Source organism: Anomaloglossus baeobatrachus, chromosome 6, assembly GCF_048569485.1.
Source record: "Anomaloglossus baeobatrachus isolate aAnoBae1 chromosome 6, aAnoBae1.hap1, whole genome shotgun sequence".
Lineage (NCBI taxonomy): Eukaryota > Metazoa > Chordata > Amphibia > Anura > Aromobatidae > Anomaloglossus > Anomaloglossus baeobatrachus.
In genome coordinates this window covers 111,489,283-111,514,806 of record NC_134358.1, presented here as the reverse complement: position 1 = coordinate 111,514,806, position 25,524 = coordinate 111,489,283, and the positions used below count along the sequence as shown (strand labels likewise).

At 44.3% G+C, this 25,524-nt stretch overlaps 1 protein-coding gene across 5 annotated transcripts in view; it reads right to left on the bottom strand.

Annotated features, from left to right (window-relative positions):
- Window positions 1–25,524, bottom strand: part of STAU2 (staufen double-stranded RNA binding protein 2) — a 403,856-nt gene that overhangs the window by 125,589 nt on the left and 252,743 nt on the right. For all 5 annotated transcript variants that reach the window (XM_075353165.1, XM_075353168.1, XM_075353167.1 and 2 more), the window contains one exon: window positions 12,505–12,812. In XM_075353165.1, the coding sequence (XP_075209280.1) occupies window positions 12,505–12,812 (308 nt within the window). The remainder of the gene's footprint in view (window positions 1–12,504; window positions 12,813–25,524) is intronic.

Here is a 25,524-nt window from a genome sequence, read left to right as displayed (position 1 = left end):
CTGGTGACACTGTTGGGATTTATTCAAAATTGAAGGCATACTGAACCAGCATGGCTACCACAGCATCTTGCAGTGGTGTGCTATTCCATCCGGTTTGTGTTTAGTTGGACCATCATTTATTTTTCAACAGGACAATGACCCCAAACACACTTCCAGGCTGTGTAAGGGCTATTTGACTAAGAAGGAGTGTGATGGGATGCTACGCCAGATGACCTGGCCTCCACAGTCACCAGACCTGAACCCAATCGAGATGGTTTGGGGTGAGCTGGACCTCAGAGTGAAGGCAGAAGGGCAAACAAGTGGTAAGCATCTCTGGGAACTCCTTCAAGACTGTTGGAAGACCATTTCCGGTGACTACCTCTTGAAGCTCATCAAGAGAATGCCAAGAGTGTGCAGAGCAGTAATCAAAGCAGCAAAAGGTGGTTACTTTGAAGAACCTAGAATATAAGACATATTTTCAGTTGTTTCACACTTTTTTTTTTTTTTTTTTAAGTATTTCATTCCACATGTTTTAATTCACAGTTTTGATGCCTTCAATGTGAATCTACAATTTTTAGAGTCATGAAAATAAAGAACACTCTTTGAATGAGGTGTATCCAAACTTTTGGTCTGTACTGTATATATACACATTTTTATTTATTTATTTTTTTACTAAATATCCCGGCATGGTGTAAAAAAGAAAAAAAAATTATAATGTAGCCTGCTGCCTGCCTGCTGCTCTTTTTATGGCTACATGAGTCCCTCCCTGGTGTCTTTGCTTTCTCTTTCTGTCAAACAGGCGTGTGACCACTGCAGCCAACCATTGGCTGCAGTGGTCACACATACTATCTGTACTTCCCGCTTGGTTCCTGCCTATGACTGCTAGCAGCAGAAGTGACAGTCTATTTGCCACTGAAAGAAAAAGCATAAAAACCAGCAGAACTTTAGCAGAGGTAGAAGATCAGTAGTATACTTTTTTTTTTTTTTTTTTTTACCACTAGGGCCTTAAGGGAAGTATATCACCGAGATAAGGTCAGGCCTTTCCGGTCGCCACATATGATTTCTCTCTTGTACACACCAAATGTGTAGGTAAAAGAATCAGACATAAGGTATATAAAGTAGCCATAAGATTGACAGGTGAGACGGCAGCTGAAGTAATCGTCTGATGCCCAACAAAGCAATATGCACAGGTACTATTCTAATTAAGAGGGAAGTAAAAATATAGTATAGTTCTAGTTCGTGCTATTTTCAGATGGACACACAGACAACCTATGAAGTTCACATAGAACAACCGCACACTCTACCACTAAGAAACATTACCTTTAAAGGAGTTGTCCGACATAAACTCCCAAAAAAAAATTAAGTTAATCTGTGCTGTATTGTCATATAAAACACCCCTACATTATTTTTTTGTTTTCGAACTTTTGTTTCTCTTGATTTTTCACTTTATTCTCTGCAGCTCCTTGTTTACATTAAGTACAACCTAACATGACATGTTTGACTGCCAAACCCACAGTCACAGCTGGCACCGCCCCCAGCCTCAGTGTCCAGCCACACCCTCTGCCTGCACACATTCCCTCCTGTCAGTATACTGCCCCAGCACCTGTAGATAAATGAATACTATGTAATGAACATTATATATAGCCCCTAATGTGAGTCTATAGGACACACACACACACACACACACACACACACACACACACACACTCTAGAGTTATATAATATACATTATCCCACTTCATGCATTCTCTTCTCTCCTACTGCACTGTCTCCTCTGCCCCCCAGCACTCCCCTGTCTCTCACCCCCATGAACTCTCGTCTCTGCCCCTCTGCTGTGTTACCCATGAACTCTCTTCCCTAGCCCCCCACTCTGTCAGCCAAGCACGCTCTTCTCTGCCCCCTCCCCCCCCTGCTCGCTCTCCCTTCTCACCCATGCAACATGCTGTCTCTTCTCCGTGCTGTGAGGATTGCAGTGTCCTATATAGAGCTCAGTGCTGTTGTTCGCTGGTGTCAGGTGACATCCCTGCTTCTGACTGTATTTAGAAGCGAGGAGCACGGGAGGCTGCATTCATCACAGAGACAGCGCACGGGGGAGGGGGGGTCACAGTTGCCCGGGCACCATACAACATAATGAGCTGAGGACACTTGAGAAAACAGCGCTAGGGTGTCCTAGACAGAGAGGGCAACCCTGTGTTTGTCCAGCACATAAAGGGCAGAGATAGCAGCGAACAGGGAGGGGGCGGGGCTCATCGCACTGTACAGCCCAGCAGGGCGGCAACATGCAGTGGCAGATTTGCATGTCAACATGGCCCTGCTCATGTTGACATGAAATGACCGGAAGTAGCAAAATCACAGCAGGAGCAGTCACATGACCACTCTGAGCCGGGGGAGAGGGGCTGACAGCAGGGCAGGTAAGTGCTCACTATCTACTTACCTTCCCCAATGTAGCCCAATAGTGTAAATAATAAAAAAAAGCAAAATAAGCCGGATAACCCCTTTAAATAATGTATGAATAATGGAAAGAAAGGATAAGAGGATTCAGATGTCTGGACTGGTCATGATTCTACTGACCCAAACCCCAGACTCTTGGGCATATCTGAGGGTGTTGAGTTTGGCTCAGGAAATCCGGAAATCACGGTCAGAGACACTGATGTCTGAATTCTGCCTATGGTTTTAACCAGTCTTCTTATTGTAGTATATATTCAATCTTCTGCTCTTCATTTTGTGAAATTCCAAAAATTCTTCGTTTTGTGTCAGACTAAAATGATTTAAATCCTTGATATAATAAATATTGAACATGACAGAAGGGTTTATGAGGGTAGACTACATAATATATACTGTATGTATGTGCACAATATATATATAAACATATATATGAAATATATTTATATTATAATATATATATATATATATATATATATATATATATATATATATATATATATATATATATATAAAAGCATGTCTGATCCCCCATGGCTCGCCCACCCCACCCTCAGGCACAACAGACAACACCAATGACCATGGAATTAGTTTCCAGTCTCCTCAGGGAGCCTTCCTGGTCATGAATGACTTCCACACATAGACTTGCTTTAAGGAGCCCATGGTGTGGGAAGGTATAGGGATTAAGTCCCTATGTAAATAAACAAGATTCTGCTAATAAACAGTGAATTAACAGCTCCCTAATTATCACAACTACAATTTAGGTATGCATCACCCACATTGCTTGCTTGTTCAGGTGTCTCGGGTGTGAAGTGAGGCCTGGATTACCATTTAAATGGGCATAACAGTAGGGGATCTTTGTGTACCAGTGTCTTCGTTCACACCACTGCTTCCTAAATATGCCAGTGGCATGATTTTTTTCCCCCTAATCAGTTGATTGCACCAAGGTATATAGCATGCAGAATTTAGGAAATTATCTACATACATGTATATATACATACAACCCCTAGCAAAAATTATGGACTCACCTGGCTCTGAGGATGTTCATTCAGTTGTTTACTTTTGTTTAAAAAAAGCAGATCACAGACATGGCACAAAACTAAAGTCATTTCAAATAGCAACTTTCTGGCTTTAAGAAACACTAAAAAAAAACCATGAAAACATAATGTGCTAGCCAGTAACGGTTAATTTTCAAGACCAAACAGGGGGAAAATATTATGGAATCACCCTGTAAATTTTAATTCCCAATACTAACATCTGCACCAAATAAGATCTGCTCATTAGTCTGCATCTAAAGAGGAGTGATCACACCTTGGAGAGCTATTGCACCAAGTGGACTGACATGAATTATGGCTCCAACATGAGAGATGTCAATTGAAACAAAGGAGAGGATTATCAAACGCTTAAAAGAGGGTAAATCATCACGCAATGTTGCAAAAGATGTTGGTTGTTCAGTCAGCTGTCTAAAATCTGGACCAAATACAAACAACATGGAAGGTTGTTAAAGGCAAACATACTGGTAGACCAAGGAAGATATCAAAGCGTCAAGACAGGAAACTTGCAAATCAAAAAGGTCCGTGGAGCCTCTGTTAGGAGTCTCGACACGGAAAATAGCCAGATATCCCTCCGGAAAGGACCTTGCCAAAGAGTGGCTCTTTTTAGGAGACCACCATAACCACCACCATATTAAGTGGCCCTTTTAGTCAATATCCAGCTCTTGACGAGTTTAAAGATATGACAGACAAGGGAAATACCAAGGCCAGGTATCCATCCACAGAAAGCTGTTTCGGGGTATTGCCTCATCAATGTGGAGTAGGATTCTGGCTAGGTGGGAGCAATGCCTAGTAGACCAGCAAGACAAAACAATCACTGATCTCAGGGAGACCAGCCAGAGAAAACACTGCCAGTAGCCAACAAAAGCGCTCAACACAGTGAAATCCTAGGTGCATTGCCCCCTGGGAAGTATGCAAATCAAAAAGGTCTGTGGAGTTTTTGTTTGGAGTCTCGACACGGAAAATAGCCAGATATCCCTGCAGGAAGGACCTAGCCAAGGAATGGCTCTTTTTAGGACACTACCACAACCATATGAAGTGGCCCTTTGAGTCAATATCCAGCTCTTGACGAGTTTAAAGATATGACAAGGGATGAGGGGCAAAACCCCAAAACAGTTGTCTGTGGATGGATACCTGGCCTAGGTATTTCCCTTGTCAAATCTTTAAACTCATGAAGAGCTGGATAATGACTAAAAGGGCCACTTAATATGGTGGTTATGGTGGTCTCCTATAAAGAGCCACTCCTTGGCTAGGTCCTTCCCGGAGGGATATCTGGCTATTTTCCATGTCGAGACTCCTAAGAGAGGCTCCACGGACCTTTTTGATTTGCATACTTCCCAGGGGGAAGTGCACCTAGGATATCACTGTGTCGAGCGCCTTCGTTGGCTGCCGGCAGTGTTTTCTCTGGCTGGTCTCCCTGCGATCAGTGATGGTTTTGTCAAGACAGGAAACTTAAAGCAATATGTCTCCAAAACAGGAAATGCACAACAAAACAAATGAGGAACGAATTGGGGGAAACTGGAGTTAATGTCTGTGACCGAACTGTAAGATACCGCCTAAAGGAAATGGGATTTACATACAGAAAAGCTAAACAATAAAAAGACGACTGCCTGAAGAGAACATGTAAATTTCAACAGTGATTGATGATATCGGGCTGCATGTTAGGTAAAGGCACTGGGGAGATGGCTATCATTACATCTTCAATAAATGACCAAGTTTACTTTGAAATTTTGAACACTTTTCTTATTTCATCAATTGAAAGGATATTTGGGGATGATGAAATCATTTATCAAGATGATAATGCATCCTGCTATAGAGCAAAAACTGTGAAAACATTCCTTGAAAGAAGACACATAAGGTCAATGACATGGCCTGCAAATAGTCCGGATCTCAATCCAATTGAAAATCATTGGTGGAAGTTGAAGAAAATGGTCCATGACAAGGCTCAAACCTGCGAAGCTGATCTGGCAACAGCAATCAGAGAAAGTTGGAGCCAGATTGATGAAGAGTACTGTTTGTCATTCATTAAGTCCATGCCTAAAGCTGGTGTTACACATAACGACAACGACGTCGCTGCAACGTCACCATATTCTGTGACGTAGCAGCGACCATAGATGATCGTTAGTAAGCTGTCAAACATGTTATATAAAGCAGCGACGGAGCAGCGATCATAGCGACGTCGACGGTCGTTGTGTGGTTTCAGACGTAGCGTAGCGTCGTTGCTGCGGTGTCAAACACAAGGATTATCAGCTTATCAGCATGGCGCAGCGGGATAGCAGCGATCAAAAAATGACCTGGAGCATTCAGGAGCGAGCAACGATTTCGCAGCAGGGGTCTGATCGTTGTTATGTGTCACACACAGCGACGTCGTTGTGGAGGTCGCTGCAACGTCACAGAATATGGTGACGTTGCAGCGACGTCGTTGTCGTTATGTGTGACACCAGCTTAAGAGACTGCAAGCTGTTATTGAAGCCAGAGGTGGTGCAACAAAATACTAGTGCTGTATTGGAGTGTTCTTTTGTTTGTTTTTCATGATTCCATAATTTTTTCCTCATAATTGAGTGATTCAATAATTTTTCCCCATTTGATTTTGAAAATTAACTATTACTAGCTACCACATTATATTTTAATGATATTTTTTCTAGTGTTTCTTAAAGCCAGAAAGTTGCCATTTGAAATGACTTTAGTTTTGTGCCATGCCTGTGATCTGCTTTTTATAAACAAAAGTAAACAACTGAATGAACATCCTCAGAGTCAGGTGAGTCCATAATTTTTGCCAGGGGTTGTATACATGTCCACAATTCTTACACGGTGCTTGTAAGAGTCTTGTTTCTTCTGAGAAGGAGGGAATCGGCTCTGCTAAAAGATGTTAAACATCTCAGGACACAAGGTCCACGATGCTCCTTTTAGTGGCACAAATCCCATACCCGCTGCATTAGATACTAAAATCATTTGTCACTTCATTAGTCAAAGCAGCAGAGGAGGACTGCGGGATAGATGTAACCTGCAGGTAATCAAAACCTATCGATTTTCCACAAGAAGTAAGGGAAAGGCATACTGGGTGCCTAGCCAAGCAAAGGACGGGTTACAGGGAGACAGTACATGGCTGTGGTCCAGCTTTAGATGATAAGTGGAGGAAAATGTATGGTCACTACAGGCGGAAAAACAGCAAACTGACATTGTGATGCTACGAAAAAAAGGAAAAAAACAGCAACTTTGGGGAACACAGTGTGAAGATTTTTTTTTTTTTTATAAAAAAAAAAAAAAAAAAAAAAAGCAAAAAAAAGCAAAATGTATTAATCCATTTAAAATACCATATTAAAACCAAAAACAATACAGACACTCATGGTGCTCTGCCACGTTTCGGACCCACAAACAAAATATGGTCATTATTCGTAGGCCTAATTTTTTCATGCGGTATTCCCCGTGGTAGCTGGTTTTTCCCTTTTCTTCTTAGTGTTCCCTTGCCGGATACACCGATCTGGACTATATCAGTGCACCACCTCTCCACTGGATACTATTACAAGGCATTACATTAGATTGAAGATTTTTTTTCTTTGTTTGGGTTTTTATTTTTAAATTGTGATAGACAAGAGTTCCCAAGCTGAATTGACTTTTACAACTGAACTACAGAGAGACCTGTGACAACATGCAACATCACAGACTATGCTGCCACAATATAACGGCTAAGAGCCGTCAGGTCATATCATCAAAAATTACATAGTAAGACCCATCACAATATGGACGCTGTGTGTCGCCACATGACCTGTGCCTAGACCAGCAAGAAAATGAGCGGTCAGGACAACTACAGTAAAAAATGAGTTATGACTCAGTACTATCATTTTTTTTAAAGTAACTTTTCTCCGCTAATTGATTTTGTACCACATTTATCAAAGCTGGTGCACAATTTTTAATGAATTGGTGCAGAATGAAAAAAGCAAAATTCATTCTGCACCAATTCATCAAAGATTGTGCACCAGCTTTGATAAATGTGGTGCAAAATCAATTAGTGGAGAAAAGATACTTTAAAAAAAAAAAAAAAAAAAAATGATAGTACTGCGCCTTTTACAGTAAAAAGGCAAAAATCAAGAAAATGCTGTACACCAACACCAAGGCGCACCAATAAAAAGGTAGCATTTATTAAACATCCCAACACAAAAGAAAAGAATTAAAAACATTTAAAAAGTCATAACTGATTAGTACTAACCAAGGACACAAGGAACAAGGGAACACTCCCTCCTGTGCTTCGTACAATACCACACCTAAATTCTAAGGTAAATCCACTAACATGTTAAATGCACCAATGTTAGTAATTCCTAGTGATGCTTGGGTGCTCCGTACTTGTAATGAGCAGTTGGATGCTTGGATGGGCATGACTTCAGTACCCGAGTATAATGGAGATCAATGGGAAACTCAAGCATTTTTCTGGAAGATTTCCGAGAAAAATGCTAGAGTCCCTCATTGACTTCCAGTATACCCGGGTTCTCGGGTCGCGCCTATCCGAGCATCCAACTGCTCATTACAAGTACGGAGCACCCAAGCATGGTAGTGCTCACTTATCATTCGTAATAACCATATAATAAATACATGCACGGTATTAATTCCATAAAGTTATACCAAACAATAATATATACCGGTAGTTATAAGGTGTAAAGGTGTAAAGTGCAGGATTTATAACCTGAAAGAATTGAGAAACCAGCCCAAATGTATCAACACAATTGTAAAATACATATAATTGCCATTAATAAAGAAAAACAAAATAATATGGCTGAAGGAAAAATACATATAAAATGCAAGAAGGCATCATTATAGGGGCTCATTCAGACGACCGTGAAATCGGTCCAAGCACGGACCGCACACAGGTCTCCTGACCTGAGCATCACAGCCTCATATCTCTGGAGAGGTATGGCCAGTCCATGCACTGTGGTTGGTTCAAGTGTGAAAGTCAAATGAGCAGTAATAGTGGGCAATAAACTTATAAGAGTTAGTTTAGATGTAATAGGGTATATGCTCTCAAAACAATTTTCAGAAAAAAAGACTTTGGTGCGGCGCTCCTGGAGATGAGGAGGGAGATCCAGAGGCAGTCGGAAAGATGAGTATCTGTATTTTTATTGCTACTGTACTAGAGATACAACGGGTTTCGGCATGAAAATGCCTTCATCAGGCATCAAGCATAAAAACATTACATAAAATATCCTCCTCCAAAAAGCAGGATAAGAGGGCAGGTTCATGCAGGGTGTGGAGATCCTTTTTGGAGTAAACACCCAGTAAAATTCCCTTAGGGAAGAGGATAAGAAACACTGGACTGGGACCCATCCACCCATTGTGCGCAGTCGATTTACTACAAGCGCTTATTAAACCTGCCATAGGTGATTGTAACAATTCATTCACCTAGTTATATTCCAATATATACCAATTACTATGCTTAGATTAGCGCCGCTCTCTTGTCTCTGTTCTCCTCTCTCCCGTAGGGTTTTTTTTTCTCTCACAACAATTCTGCAAGGATATAACCTGAGTCCCCAAGAGAAGATGATGGTGACAGTTATATGTTGGGTAAAAAAAAATCAAGGAGAAGGCAAAAGCAGAACAGGGTAGACAAACTCTTCACACGTATCGCCACTGTAGCTTCCTCAAGGGTAAGAGTTTTGTTTTGAAACAGTAAAATTTCACACAATCTTTTCTAAAAACCTCAAAACTTTCATGCGTAAAGCCCTCGATTCACATTAGACAAACGTGAGATTAACCCGCCTATATAGAAGAGTTTGGCCAAGAGTCTATCGTATTTGTTGGCCAAGCCAGAAGATTACCGTAGAATTTAATGTCTTATTTTGACTTCGGATCCTTTGGTTCTCCCTGAGCTAATGCTCTACTATATGTAAGAGCCGACAGAGACAGCTGCCAGCCTAATCATCGTTGGGTTGACAGCCATTTAAGGTGTATAATGGACTAAGGAGTACTTTACACACATTGCAACATCGCTACCACTATATCGTCGGGGTCACGTCGTTAGTGACGCACATCGGGCGCCGGTAGCGACATCGCAACGTGTAAATCCTAGATGGAACAATGAACGAGCACAGAAGCGTACAATCTCGCTGATCTGTGTAACGTCGTTCATTTCCATAATGTCGGATCGACCGCAGGTACGATGTTGTTGGTCCTTCCTGCAGCTCCACACATCGCTGTGTGTAAACCCGCAGGAGCGACAAACATCTCCTTACCTGCGTCCACCAGCAATGCGGAAGGGAGAAGGTGGGCGGGATGTTATGTCCCGCTCATCTCCGCCCCTCCGCTTCTATTGGCCGGCCGATTAGCGACGTCACGGTGACGTCGCTGTGACGCCGAACGCACCTCCCCCTTGAAGGAGGGATTGTTCGGCAGTCACAGCGACGTCGCCGAGCAGTATGTGCGTGTGATGCTGCCGTAGCGATAACGTTCGCTACAGCAGGAATCAACACATATCGATTGTGCGACGGGGGCGGGTACTATCGCGCTGGACATCGCTAGCCGATGCTAGCGATGTCGAAGCATGTAAAGTACCCCTTAGTCTTCAACTAAGAGTAAAAAAAATTAGACAAATCTTGAACTCCAATAGGACTCTGGTGCAAAAAGTTGCAATAATGAATGAAGCTAAAACATCAGAATAACCAAAACCACGCCCAGGATTTTGAAAAACCATCAAAACCCACATAATATTAACTTATGAGGCAATAATAAAAATATTATTCCAAAAAAAAAAACCATTGATGAATCGGCCTCTATATCTAAGTTACATAGTTACTTAGGTTGAAAAAAGACCTAGGTCCATCTAGTTCACCCTTCCTCCACCAGTTCTACATTTGGTCACTAAGTCATTTATAAACAACAATGTTGTGTGTAGTGAGGAAATCATCCAGCCCTTTATTAAAAGCTGTTACAGTATCTGCCATTGCTACCTCTTGTGGTAGGGTATTCCACAGTCTGACTGCTCTAACTGTAAAGAACCCTTTCCTATTTAGCTGCCGGAATCGCTTTTCTTCCACTCACAGTGAGTGCTCCTGATCCTTAGTATTGTCTTTGGAAGAAATAAGTCAAGTGCCAGTCCTTTATATTGACCACACATGTATTTATATCAAGTTGGTCTTACTGTGTACAGTCTTGTTATTTTAGAGTTATTTAGCCCTTTCTTTACTGGGCCACATTCGTAGTAAAATTATTTCCTAAACATTTTTGAAGAAAAACAAACTAATTAAAGACACTGCCCAAGACATTATGTTCCAGTCACTCATTTTAAACAGGACATGATTTTACAAAGTGTTACACGATAAAGTATCACAAACCATAGAATTGCAAGCTCAATTTTAGAGTCTGCCCAGTTCTTTATTATTATTATTCTGTAGCAGGCATAAATCAGGCATAAATGAGGAATGTCTATGCCGAAAACCTCCAATGCATAGAACTGAATCAGAATTCCGCTCAAGATATCCTAAAAGGACACTTTTTAGATATACTATGAGTGCATTGAGGATATGTTCGCCAGATGTACTGGAAGCTTTCTTGGCGCAATGAGTGGATCAATAAAAAAACGAATTGCAACATGCCGCCACCGATAGGAGACCGCAGCTGCTTGTGCCCATGATCCGGGCTTGGGCAGTTTCGGTCTCTCTCTTCTTTTCTCCTTGCGGAGGACGCTTGCGACTTTGCAGCAAAGAATTGACATGATGCGGCTCGGGAAGCCGCACCGCAGGTCAGTTTACGCTGCGGGCAGTATACACACAGTCAGCATGGGATTTCTATTAAAAAAAACAGCGTTTGAGGCAGCTGAAATATTCTGCATCCAAAACGATGGGAACACTGATCGTGGGCACGCACTTTTAAAAGGGTTTCATATGTTTGGAAAAGTGGAACCCAAATGTTTCCAGTAGTGTAAAATAACAAAATCAGATGGTCCTCACCCTCCCCGGAGACATTACTTACATCATGCCGACAGCTCACATCACCCCTGCAGCCGATCACTGAGCTCACAGCCTGGCCGCTGTAGACAGCCGTGATGTGAGCTATCAATGTGACATTACAACTCAAGCTAAAACATTAAGGGGCCCTTTGCACACTACGACATCGCAAGCCGATGCTGCGATGCCGAGCGCGATAGTCCCCGCCCCTGTCGCAGCTACGATATCATGGTGATAGCTGCCATAGCGAACATTATCGCTACGGCAGCTTCACATGCACTCACCTGCCCTGCCTCGTCGCTCTGGCCGGCGAACCGCCTCCTTCCTAAGGGGGTGGGTCGTGCGGCGTCATAGCAACGTCACACGGCAGGCGGCCAATAGAAGCGGATGGGCGGAGATGAGCGTGACATAAACATCCCGCCCACCTCCTTCCTTCCGTATAGCCGGCCGGGACGCAGGTAGGAGATGTTCCTCGCTCCTGTGGCTTCACACACAGCGATGTGTGCTGCCGCAGGAACAAGGAACAACATCGTAACATCGGTCTTTCCCAAATCATGGGAATGTCCGGCGCTACACCGATGATACGGTTACGACGCTTTTGTGCTCGTTAATCGTATCAAAAATGCTTTACACACTAAAATGTCGACAGCGAGGCCGGATGTGCGTCACTTTCGATTTGACTCCACCGACATCACACCTGCGATGTCGTAGTGTGCAAAGTGCCCCTAAGACTGGAGCAATGCTGGGAAGTTGGTGCTGGCCCTAGGGAGGGTAACTACTTTTTGATTTTATTTTTTTTTTATATATTAGAGGAAACATTTGGGGTCTATTTTTTTAAAATAGGAAAACCACTTTAAAGAGTCCATGCTGCCATTTATGTGGTCACAGCATGTGTGACATCTTACTACCTGGGAAGATACAAAGTTATTAGCAAGTTACTTGCACAAGATTTCACAAGGAGAAGCAAAACCGCAACACCTCAATATATCTGTGTGTCAGGACACAAAACAGAAGGCAGTTGGCTACTACAGAAATCCCATGCAAAATCTGTCAGTGATAGGACGCATCTGCATCTTCTCAGAGATAAAGGCTGTGCTCACCTGTAAGCCTTGAATGCCTGCCAAATACTCGAGCTGCTTGGAAGGTTGTACGGTGGAGCTGGAACATGTCAAGTTGTTGCCAGAAAAGCCAACAGACTCTGCAGTGGGAGAGCTGCCATTGGTCAGGAGCTCTCTGGCAATCGCAGATGTGCAACTTTGGGTTACAGATGTGCTAAAATATGAGCTGGATGTCTGGCTCAATTCTTTGGGTGACAGAAAATTGACAGGAGGAGTGGAGACAGTCTTACTGCGGCTGGCTTCCATCTCTTGATAGACATCAGGGGAAAGATGAAGAATTCCTTTCGGAGCTGTACAAATGGAGAGATAAAAATCAAATTTGAAAGTTCTGAACATAGATTGCACAAACACACATATTAGTAGGAAATGTACAAACTGACAGTGTGCTGCATTTTCCTGATGGGTTCTTGATGGGAGTATGCAACAGCTGCAGGCTTATGCTGTCAGGAAGGGGCTGTTATGAGCAGGCAACAGATGGCGCTGTTCTAATTGATAACATTTGTTAAAGGAGTTGTCTGGTCTTAGGCTACAAGTCTATAGTCAGTATGTGACTGCAGGCCTGTGAATCCACACATCATGTGCATTGTGAGTTGTCAGGAGCCTTCAGTATCGGCACTGAGAGTGGTGGTTAGGTCGGGGCCACACAAGGGACTACTGCGATCCTCGCATGACACTCGGCTCACTCTGGCAGCACAGTGGGAGCAGAGTGTCATGCGAGTGTCACTGCGACTGAGGTCCGATAAGACCACAGCTGCGGGGGGCGGGCCGGCACTGAGGAGGGGAGGGCCAGCGCTGTGGAGGAGAGGGAGGGATTTATCTCTCCCTCTCCTCCGTTGCCGGCTATTGCCATTCTCGCGCCACACTCGCAGTACACCGGTGCACTGGGAGTGCAGTGTGATTTTTCTCTCTCCCCATAGACTTGAATGTGTGCGAGAGAAACAAAGATTGCATTACACTCACAGCATGCTGCATCTATTTTTTCGATCCGGTTAGGGCTGAGAAAATAATCGCTCATGGGTGCTGGCACATAGGCTAATATTGGTCCGAGTAGAATGCGATGTTTTATCGCATTCCACTCACTCCAATTTTCATACAGTGTGTCTTAGGCCAACGGCTACAAATCTAGTCAGTATATGACTGCAGACTTGTGAATCCACACATCACAGGCACTGCGTATAATAATAAGAATAATAATAATAATCTTTATTTCTATAGCGCCAACATATTCCGCAGCGCTTTACAATTCAGGAGGCTCATATACATATATATATCATATATATATAAACATATACAAACAAGTAACAATTATAGAAGATACAATATTTAAAGGGAAAAATGGCAACCCTGCTCGTGAGAGCTTACAATCTACAATGAGATGGGGGGAGGGGCAAGGTACAAGTGCTTATTTACAATGACAATCCAGCCATCTCATGGGGGATAGATAATGGCTGCCTGGACCAGTTGGCCAGAGCCTTGAGATGCATTTGGGTGCCATGGAGTTTGACGTGGGGTTATGTTCTGAGAAGTTGTAGAGGGATTAGGTGAAATTAGTTTGGCTAGGGAGTGTGATAGGCCGCCCTAAAAAGATGCGTTTTTAGGGAGCGTCTGAAGCTGAGTAAGTTGTGATTTGTCCTAACTTCTTGGGGTAGAGCGTTCCAGAGGTTTGGTGCAGCTCGGAAGAAGTCTTGGATTCGGGAGTGGGAGGTTCGAATTAGTGTGGATGTTAGTCGAAAGTCATTTGCAGAGCGTATTGTCAGGAGCCTTCAGTACCGGTGCTGGGAGTGGTAGTTAGGCTACAAATCTAGTCAGTATGTGACTGCATACTTGTGAAACAACACATCACAGGCACTGCGAGTAAGTCTCCAGTACCGGCACCGGGAGTGGTAGCCATGTGACTACAAGTATCTCATTTGCATGCATTTGGTCACATGCCAAAAAGATGGGTGCAGCCTTAATCAATGCAAGTGTATTGAGTGAGGCCAGATAGTCTAGTTCAGACCTGGGCAAAGGGCGGCCCGCGGGCCGAATCCGGCCCGCCTACTGTCTGTGACCGGCCTGCCCGTCTTGCTGAGAGTTGGAGGCGTGGCCTGATCTATGCCTCAGCCCCGCTCTCACTGCCGGGAGCTATGTGCAGTGCAGTGATAAGCAGCTCCACCACCCCACTCTGCCGGTCACGCCCCCTCTTGCTGCCAGTCATGCCCCTCTCTCTGGATGCCTTCTATGGCATCTATGCTGCTAGCCACGCCCATTATGCGGTCGTCCACGCCCCCTCTGAATGCTGGACACACACACTTCTCGGATGACTTCCTTGTCCCCTCCTCCTACTCTCTCGATGCTGGCCACGCCCCCTTTGCCTGACCCCTCTACCCAGGATCCTTACATGTGACCGGCACATCTGCACAGCGGCTGCTTCAAAAACGTCAGTTCTGCAACTGAGGTAAGTGCACCAGCAGCAGCAGGGAGAGAGCAGTGTGCCTGCAGGAGGGGAGACCAGGGGAGCAGCACTTGTGTCTTCTTAGGTCCCCCCGTGCCTGCAATAGAAGAAGCAGACGCAGGCGACTCAGAGAAACCAGCCAGAGGAGCCCTCAGCACCCCCAGGGCCAGTATGCATGCCCCACTGGCCACCAATGTCAGTATGCATCCCCCACTGGCCACCACTGTCAGTATGCATCCCCCACTGGCCACCACTGTCAGTATGCATCCCCCACTGGCCACCACTGTCAGTATGCATCCCCCACTGGCAACCACTGTCAGTATGCATCCCCCACTGGCCACCACTGTCAGTATGCATGCTCCACTGGCCACCACTGTCAGTATGCATGCCCCTCTGGCCACCATTGTCAGTATGCATCCCCCACTGGCCACCACTGTCAGTATGCATGCTCCACTGGCCACCACTGTCAGTATGCGTGCCCCACTGGCCACCACTGTCAGTATGCATGCCCCACTGGCCACCACTGTCAGTATGCATGCCCCACTGGCCACCACTGTCAGTATGCATGCCCCACTGGCCACCACTGTCAGTATGCATGCCCCACTGGCCACCACTGTCAATATGCATGACCCACTGGCCACCATTGTCAGTATGCATGCCCCACTGGCCACCACTGTCAGTATGCATGCCCCACTGGCCACCACTGTCAGTATGCATGCCCCCACTGGCCACCACTGTCAGTATGCATGCTCCACTGGCCACCACTGTCAGTATGCATGCCCCACTGGCCACCATTGTCAGTATGCATGCCCCACTTTCCACCACTGTCAATATCTATGTCCCACTGGCCACCACTGTCAGTATCTATGTCCCACTGGCCACCACTGTCAGTATCTATGTCCCACTGGCCACCACTGTCAGTATCTATGTCCCACTGGCCACCACTGTCAGTATCTATGTCCCACTGGCCACCACTGTCAGTATGTGTGCTCCACTGGCCACCACTGTCAGTATGTGTGCTCCACTGGCCACCAGGGCAAGTATATGTGCTCTACTGGCCACCAGGGCAAGTATATGTGCTCCACTGGCCACCAGGGCCAGTATGTATGCTCCACTGGCCACCAGGGCCAGTATGTATGCTTCATAGGCCACCAGGGCCAGTATGTATGTTCCACAGGCCCCAGGAATGTGTATGCCCCCTACTGACCCCAGTAATGTGTTTGTCCCCCACTGACCCCAGTAATGTCTATGCCTCAAACTGGCCCCAGTAATGTCTATGCCCCCCTGACCTCCATATTTTCATTGCATCTTTGTATTGTTTAAGTTACTGTTTGTTTATGAAGGGATAGTATATATACTACATACAGTATTGGGTAGAACTGAGGTAATTATATTAGCCCGGTCCTCTAAAACCATCCTAATTTCTCATGCGGCCCCATGAGAAAATTAATTGCCCACCCCACTAGTTGGATTGTGGCCAGAAGTATGGAAATCACATTCTTGCGGTCACATGATTGACCAGCACTGGTACCGAAGAATCCTCACATCACACAGTGCATGCAATATGAAGATTCACAAGTCTACAGTCACATTAAGTGACTACAGACTTGTAGCCTAAGGCCTGACAACCCCTTTTTATAATGCTGTATGACCTTTGGTAAGTTTGAATCAGTTTTCTATTGACTCCTCTTTGTTGAGAAGATATGTCTGCTCGCTCAAATGGTTTGCATGTGTAAAACGGTGTCCAGACCACCAAAGATTAAAGTTCGGGTTTGCTCATCTCTACCCATGGATTAAAGGCAATTGCTAAGGGTCATTGCTCCAGGACACCCACTGATTAGAGTATGAATGCACTTTGCCAGGGCCAATTATAGGTCTATGGAGTCTCAGGGGCATAATTTTTAGTGCTTATCACAACTCCGCTTATTTGTAGAAAATAAAAGATCAGTCAGACATATCAGATAAAGCAGCCAACAGTGTAATATATCATAACTCCAGTGTTTGTGCTTGAATCTGCACTGCCAGGAGAATTATGGGGTGGCAGAGGTCTCCAAATGGCAGGCATATAGGGAAAGTATAGCTTTTTGCCTCACCTTTAGGGTACGTGCCCACGATGTGGACATGCTGCGTCCTGGACACAGCGTGTCCTGACCTGCGTGGTCGTAAGTGTTGTCCACAGGAGACCGCAGCTGCCTGTGCCCACGATCAGGGTTCGGGCAGCTGCAGTCTCTCTCTGTTCTCCCTGTGGAGAACATTAATGTCTCCGCAGCAATAAATGGACATGCTGCAGCTTGGGAAGCCGCACCACCTGTCCGTTTACGCTGCAGGAAAAACAAGCACAGTGGGCACGGGATTTCTAGAAATACCATCCATCCACTGTGCTTGTACTGTTTTATGCAGAGTTTTGGAGAAAACACGGCTGCATCCATAACGCTGTGAACCTTGATCATAGGCACGCAGCCTTACAATATTGACATTTTGTCATCATCTAAACCTAGATCTAAAATACAAAGAAATGAAAACAAAAAATCTTGAACAAATGAAACGTAACGTGTGCCAAGTTTAATACCAAAGTCCTCCCAATGTGTCAGATCTGACACCCAAGCTGCAAATCCTCCAAACACACAAAAAGGCATTTTGGAATAAAATCTCTAAAATTGAGAAATAATTTTTCATTTCTAATGTGTTTAGCAGCACAAACGCTCTGTTAGCTTTCAGGGCAAGCTGGTTTAAATGGCCCGGTTCGGAGGAACGTACAGTGTGGTGGATTCATGTCATTTACTATGGAGCGATGCCAGCGCTGAGCGAGGAGACTGAGGGCGATAGGTCTGAATGAACGCTCTGCATCTGAGCAAACGTGACGGACTGTACACGCTGCAAAGTGTTTTATAAAGCCAATACCAGGCAGCAGATGTGTGTCTGTTTGATGTATTAATAACGAAAAACAAACACAAGGCATTGGCCTTCCAGCACTTTCCGTGGTTTTGTGTGATCCGCCCAAGCATCAAATTGATGTCTAGGACGCGGACTTGGATACAATTCACATAGATTAAACAAATAGTAAAAAAAAAAGAATAAAAGTATATCCTGTGGACGGCATTGTTATGCAAGAATACAAGTGCATTGCATGTGTAATTAAAAGCACGTCTTGTTCAAAAACGTGAACTTCAATTTTCAGCTATTTCAGATCACTTTACATTGCTGCCCATTATGAAATAGAGATCCAAATGAAGGGCGGTTATATTTTTCTTTCAATCTTACATTTGGGATAAAAGTCTATGGGACCACCAACATAGAAGAGTCGAAGGAGCGCTAAGCCATGCCCTACAAACTAATGATTCCTAGCAATAAACTAGTACAGTGAGCTACCAAATGTACTGCGCCCATAAAAGAATAAGATTAGTTACTACATCTCATATACAATGCGTGCTACCACATCCTGCAGTGTAAAACAACCGCCAAACACGATTCATGGCATATTTCATGTAAGCTTCTCCTTCTCACAAGACAGAGTTTATTAGATTGAAACTGGTAGGATAGACTACCCAAACCCTTATATCAGGCTCCATCCTTGGCTCAAAATATATTTGCACTAGGTCATTAAAAATGTAACAGGACCCTGTCATCAGGATTTTACACCCCAAAAACATGACATGTATGTGAAGGCGCTGTAATGCTGAATAAATCCTGATCTCACTTGTAGAAATCCTTTGTTGTTTTTGAGTAATTCAGCCTCCTCTGACAGCGTGTCATTCAGTTAGGCCTAAGACACACGGTGTGAAAATCGGAGCGAGTGGGTTGCAATAAAACATTGCATTCCACTCGGACCAATATTACTCCATGTGCCAGCACACATGAACGATTATTTCCTTAACCCTAATCAGACCGAGAAAACAATCGCAGCATGCTGCGGGTACAATGTAATCCAGGCTTCTCTCGCACCCATTCAAGTCTATGGGGCAAGAGAAAAATCGCACTGTACTTGGGGTACACCGGTGTACCGCGAGAATGGAAATAGCCGGCTGCGGAGGAGCAAGGGAGATAAATCCCTCCCCTCCTCAGAGCCTGCCCGCCCACCGCAGCTGAGGTTTGCTTGCATGATCGGACCTCAGTCGCAGTGACACTCACATGACACTCGGCTCCGGCTGTGCTGCCAGAGTGAGCCGAGTGTCATGCGAGGATCGCAGTAGATCCCCGTGTGGTCCCGGCCTTACCTGATTTCCCTATCAATATGTGACGCCCTGGCAAAACCAGGTAGTCACAAATAGGTCCCTGCATTACACCGTTCCCTCATTAAGAAACACACAGCCAACCATTAAACCCTAGTCACCCCCCTTAGGGACAGTTAGACACACCAGGGGGCGTGGCCAGGCGGTTGGTGCATGCCCACCCAGGGGTTTAGACAGCCCAGGGCGGGAAAGAGTGCAGTTCAGTTCAGGGTAGTGGAGAGTGGAGATCAGGCCTGAAGGAAACTGACAGGTAATAGGGTAGGAGCCCTGGTGCCACTGACTAGGAGGCAGACTGTGGTCTCTGTCAACAGGAGACGGGAAGACGGCTTGGTGGAACTGAGGTGGACCGGGACAGGGTTGTAGCCCGCCGGTACAGACACGGGGAACCGACCCGGAAACCGTAGCACAAAGGGGGGTACTCGGACCCTGAAGTCAGGAACCAGAACCTACTAGAACTGGTTAATTAACCGATTGAGGCCAGGACTAGAGGTCCTGTCCCACCTAAAGTCCCTCATAGAAGACAACAGCCCACCGAATAGGGATAAGATGTCACCGCCAAGGCCCAGAGATCACACGGGCCAGCGTCTGCGGGCACGGCTCCTTAGGCCACATCCAACCAGGAGCGGACTCCCGAGTTTCATACCGGGAAAGTCCATTGAACACAAAAAGGTGCAGGAAAAGGATAGAGACCACCAGCCGGGTGGGGGATCCCGAACGCAACCGGCCGCGGCACCGGCCACCACCACCTTGATTTACCAGAGACTCGTGTGTTTTACTGAAAGTGAGTACACCAACACTCCCTGCGGTCATCATTCCCCCTGCACTAGAGCCATTGGGTCCCGGGGCCACCATCCCTGCCCGCGGAGGGGTTAACATCTTGCTGCACAACATCTCCCCTGGGTGCCCCGTAACAGAGGCGGTGGTGTCCCACCTCACCACACACCGTGGGTGGCGTCACAAACCTATTACGGCCTAGCCCGTACATCTACGTCACCCATTTTATTTGGCGTGTCCGCGAGACCCTCGAGCCACCACCCCTGAAGGTCCGGATCCGAGCAGCGGCGGCTGCTGGCACGGGGGCGACACAAATACGTTTCATCAACACCATCACTGCCTGGTAAAGATTTAACAGCAAAAGCAAGGTTACAATGACCAGTAAATCCATTATAGAAAGCTGAAAACAGGGGATTCACCACTCACAATAAGGGATAAAAAATGCTTCAGTACAAAAGATACAGTCAGGGTCTGACCATTACAGCTATGTACATGTGTTGCTTCCTGAAACAGAAAGAAATTACAGCCTAAAAAAGCCCCAGTGGCCAGTGTGAATTACAAAAAATATTTATTTTAAAAATATATATTTTTTTAATACAAATTTTTATACAAAAAAAGATTTTTTTTATAAATTGTACAAATTTATAAAATTATATTATATTTTATAAATTCGTATATTAAATTATTTTACATTAAAAAGAATTTAATATAAATTTTTCATAAAAACACAATTTTAAAGATTAAATTATTTTTCTAATGACAGATTCCCTTTAAAGTTCTATAAATAAATAATAATAATAATAATAATAATAATAATAAAGTTTACATACAGGAATCACTAGTTTTTCCTAGACTAATCTGGAAGAATGAGCCATCAATATTAATGATGAGCAAGCATTAAAATGCTTGAGTGCTCGATACTTGAATCGAACAGGTCAGACGTGCTCGATTCGAATAACGAGCATAATGGAAGTCGATGGGAAATGCAAAAATTTTTCTGAAAGACCCAACCAGGAGAACTGGGGGGGGGGGACAAGAAAATCCCTGAAATGGCTGGAAATAGAGTTCAAATGGAATGGGAACAGCATGGGGATTCCCAGGTCACTGACGGGCATTATTTCACTTTCATGAACTGATAATAAAACATACAAAATCAAACTAAAATGAATTTAAACAGGAAAAATGTTAAGATACATTCTTTACTGTATAACAACTTATATATAAGGCAAAATAAAGAAAGAAAAGAAAAAAAAACACCTTCACCACTTAGGCCATGTTCACAAGTAGCGTTTTTGCACTCTCTCATTTCTTTCAATGTTGAAAAAATGCTGCAAAAGTTCTAAAACGAAGGAGTTTTCCATTTCAGTCAGAAAAAAAAACAATTGTGTGCATTAGAGTTATGAAATCGCCTACAGTAGCTCTTGTTGGTAATGTAAAAATCAGCCTTTAATTTGCACAAAACTCATGAAAAAATGCTGCAAAAAAAAAAAAATGCACCAAAAATGCAACATGTATGTACTGCCCCTGCAGCAGTCAGACTGCTCGGATCTGGGGTTGCTGTGGCTCGAGGGTCTCCGGACCCAGGGTCTTATGGCCACTCGAAAATGAAAGGGGGTTATTTACAGGGGATTAATGATCGTGACGCCACACGTGGTTCGCGGTAAGGGGAGTACCGCCGCTGCTGATGGGAGTACCCAGGGAAGATGGAGTGGGGCAGCCAGATGACGTTCCCTCCACGGGTAGGGGAGGCCCCGGAATTCTGGACTGTGAAGGTGTAGGGAAGCGCGGTGCAGGCCAGGCTGGCAGACTCCGGGGAGAGCAGTGTACTCACTCAGGCCGTGTAGATGTTGGTGCGACCATTAAGCAGACTCTGACACAGGAGTAAACCAAGTGTTTGGGTGCTACTGCCACTCTGGGGAGCTCGTCCGGGAATCCGTCCCCGTTGTTATTGCTGGCGGTCTGGAGCCTGCCTCAATGCACTAGTGTTTAGATGTTTCTGAGTGACCCCTTGGCCTGAAGCTGTCGGGTTCCCGCTCCCTATGGTTAAATAGGGGAGCTGTGCTCTCGATGGCTGACACTTGGGATTTCAGTGGGCCGCATGAGCTGGAAAGCCCTATCCCCCTCGTTGTGTTGGTGCCTTCGACCTCTGAGCTCTTGGGGAAAGTTCATAAAGAGACTATCCTCCACAGGTTAGTTATCAGGTTGCGTGAAGCTACTCCCTGATCTAGGGTCCAGTACCCTGCCGTGCTCGGTACCGGTCCGGTTACTAGATTTTCCGGTGCTGACCATTCTTTAAAAACTAAGTCTGGGCACCCTTACCAAATACCCTGCGACCGGGTCTCCATCTCCTCCAGTCCCAGACCACCGTCTGCGTCCTAACCAACGTCTCCCAGGGAGCTACAACTACCCCAGCTCCTCACTCTTTGAGGGCTACTCTCAAACTGACTATGTCGCTCTCACCAGTCTGCCTGACCCCTAGACGGTTGGCATTTTCCAGCCAGACCACCCACGGTGTGCCTGACAGGGTGTGGTGCGAGGTGTGGCTATGATTTGAATGCTGATGGAAGCAATACCAATAGTTAGGATCCCAAAACCATGGAGGGGGAGTTCTGCACCATAAGAAAAAGGAGTGCAGTACCCTATGACACCCTGATTAGATCAGGGGCGTTACATGTAAACATAGCCTTAATAGCCGGGCCATCTTACACCGTATTTCCCAGTCGCCCTTGACTACAGTATATGACATAGTGGAGGGGGAAATAAAACTACACCCACCGTTAGTCATCAGTAATTGTAATTTTAACATTTAACTACCTTATCTGGGGATGTGGTGTGTAACATGGTCAGACCCATCCTGTTTAATTTATGAAGGAGGGATTCTGAACCTCACAAAGCCTATGCAGACAATGCAAGAACTGTCAAAAATTAAGCTGGGGACACACGGGCTTTATTGTGAGGTAATCGCATAACACTCAGCTCCCGCTCTGGTGGAGTGTAAGCCGTGGGTTATGCGAGTGTCATGCCACTGTTCTGCGATCCTGCGATCACAGCACAGCCGCAGAGGACAGGGCGGGTGCTGCGGAGGAGAGGGAAGGACTAATCTCGACATCTCCTCCACTGTCAACTGATGCGATTCTCGTACTGCACTCGCATTACAATGGTGTAATGCAAGTGCAGTGCGATGTTTCTCTCGCACCCATAGACTTGTATGGGTGCAAGTGAAAACTAATTGGATTCCACTCGCAGCATGCTGCAATTGTTTTCTCGGTCTGATTAGGGCGGAGAAAAAAAATTGTCCCCATAAAGTAACATGGATCAGAGTGGAATGCAATTTTTTTTATCGCAGTCCACTCGCTGTTTTACTTGCCGTGTGTAATTAGCCTAAAAAGGAAGAGGGATTTCAATACATCCTGTATTAGACATAAAGGAAAGGTCTCATGCACATTCTGTTAAACTTGGTAGGTATTGGGACTTCTAAATCCTATGAAATATGTGCAAAGGTTGCCCAATTTTAGAAGGAGGGACTCCAATACACCCTGGAAGACACAGAGGATGACCTCAGAAAATAATTTTTTTCCCGTTATTAAAGAACGGGACTCCTAGACTAGTAAAGCCTATGCAGTATGTGCAAGGGCTGCCAAATATTAGAAAGAGGACCTCCAATACACCCGAAAAGGAGGGCCTCAGGAAAACATTTTTTCTCCATTACTAACTAACTTCACCGCCTGAGCCTGTTTTTGCCTTCCTGACCAGTACTTTTGTTTCAATTGTGACCAGCGTCATTTTTATGAGGTAATAACTCTGGAACGCTTCAATGGATCCCAATGATTCGGAGACTTTTTTGTAATATATTATACTTCATGTTAATGGTAAATTTATGAATTTTTTTGCTTTTGTTTTATTTGTGAAAATATCAGAAATGTGGGAAAAATTTTCCAATTCTTAAACTGAAATTTTATACCCTTAAACCAGAGTTATGTCACACAAAGGAGTTAATGAACAACATTTCCCACATACATTATATACTTTATATCAGGATTATTTTGAAAATATTTTTTTTTTGTCATGAGGTTAGTAGTGTTAAAGTATCAGCAATTTCACATTTTCCAACAAAATTTACAAAACCATTATTTTTAAAGGACCACTTAATATTTGAAGTGACTTTGGGAGGCCTATGAGATAAAATAAAGTAAAACAATGTAAAAGAGAAAAATTTAAATATTACATTTTCCCACAAAAATGTTACTATAGCCCCAAGATTTGCATTTTCATAAGGATAATAGGAGAAAATGCACCATACAATTGGTTGTGAAATTTATCCTGAGTGCGCCAATAGCCTATATGTGAATGGAAAACAACACTTTGGGGGCACAGCAGGGCTCGAAAGGGAAGGAGCGCCATTGGACTTTTGGAGCACAAAATTGGTTGGAATCGTTAGCGGACGCTATGTCACGTTTGGAAATTCCCTCATATGCCTAAACAGTGGAAACCCCCCCACGTGACCACATTTTAGAAACTAGATCTCTCAAGAAATTTATCTAGATGTGTAGTGAGCACCTTGAAAACCCAAGAACTTTACAGAATTTTAGAACGTTGAGCTGTGAAAATTAAAAATACATTTAGCTCCAAATTTTTAATTTTCACAAGGGTAACTGGATAAAATGTACCATAAAACTTGTTGTACAATTTCTCAAGTACACAGATACCCCATATGTGGTTGAAAACTACTTTTGAGTAACAGTACAAAGCTTAGAAGGGTAGGAGCACTATATTGGACTTCCACCAAGGTGCCAGAGGAGCAGAAATTCCCCACAAGTGACCCCATTTTACAAACTGCACCTCTTACTGAACTCATCTAGGGGTGCAGTGAGCATACGGATACCATAGCTTATACTGACCAGTTCACATTTATCATATGCTCTAAATTACATTAGGATTTCCATCTACATTTCCAAATTACGTAATTCAAGTGAAGCTGCCAGTGGATCCATACACTATAATAAGGAAGCAGAGTTATTCTGGACACAGTTTGGCCTTTCATCAGTGATATTTTTAAAGGTGCACAAAACTGTTGTTGACCGCACTTTTGCGCACATCTACAAAGATGAGTAAAAAAAGATGATACTGTTGGACCACAGGCCAGATGGACATTCAAAGTGACTCCCTCTGCCTCAAACGAGTACAGTAAATTTTCCTTTGTGAATTTTGGATGAACTATATTTGTCAGTCATTTACATGGAAACCACGATATAAGCACTCCGTGTAGAGTGCAAGATAAATGTGAGCCAAACCTCACTGCGATCTTTGGGAAGCAGAATGCACATATCAACAGCAGTTGAAGATTTGGCTTTATTACGATTTTTTACGCCATTTACTTACTTTGCAGCTTAAGTGATTAAGCGCCTTTATTCCTTAGGTCAGTACCATTACAGCAATACCGGGTTTATATAGGTTTTGGCTTCTATCACACTAAAAACGTGTTTTTACAAAAGAAAGGTTTTTTTGCATCACTGAATTTTGAAGGCTAAAGTTTTGGGTTTTTTTCTACAGACAGTCATGTGAGGA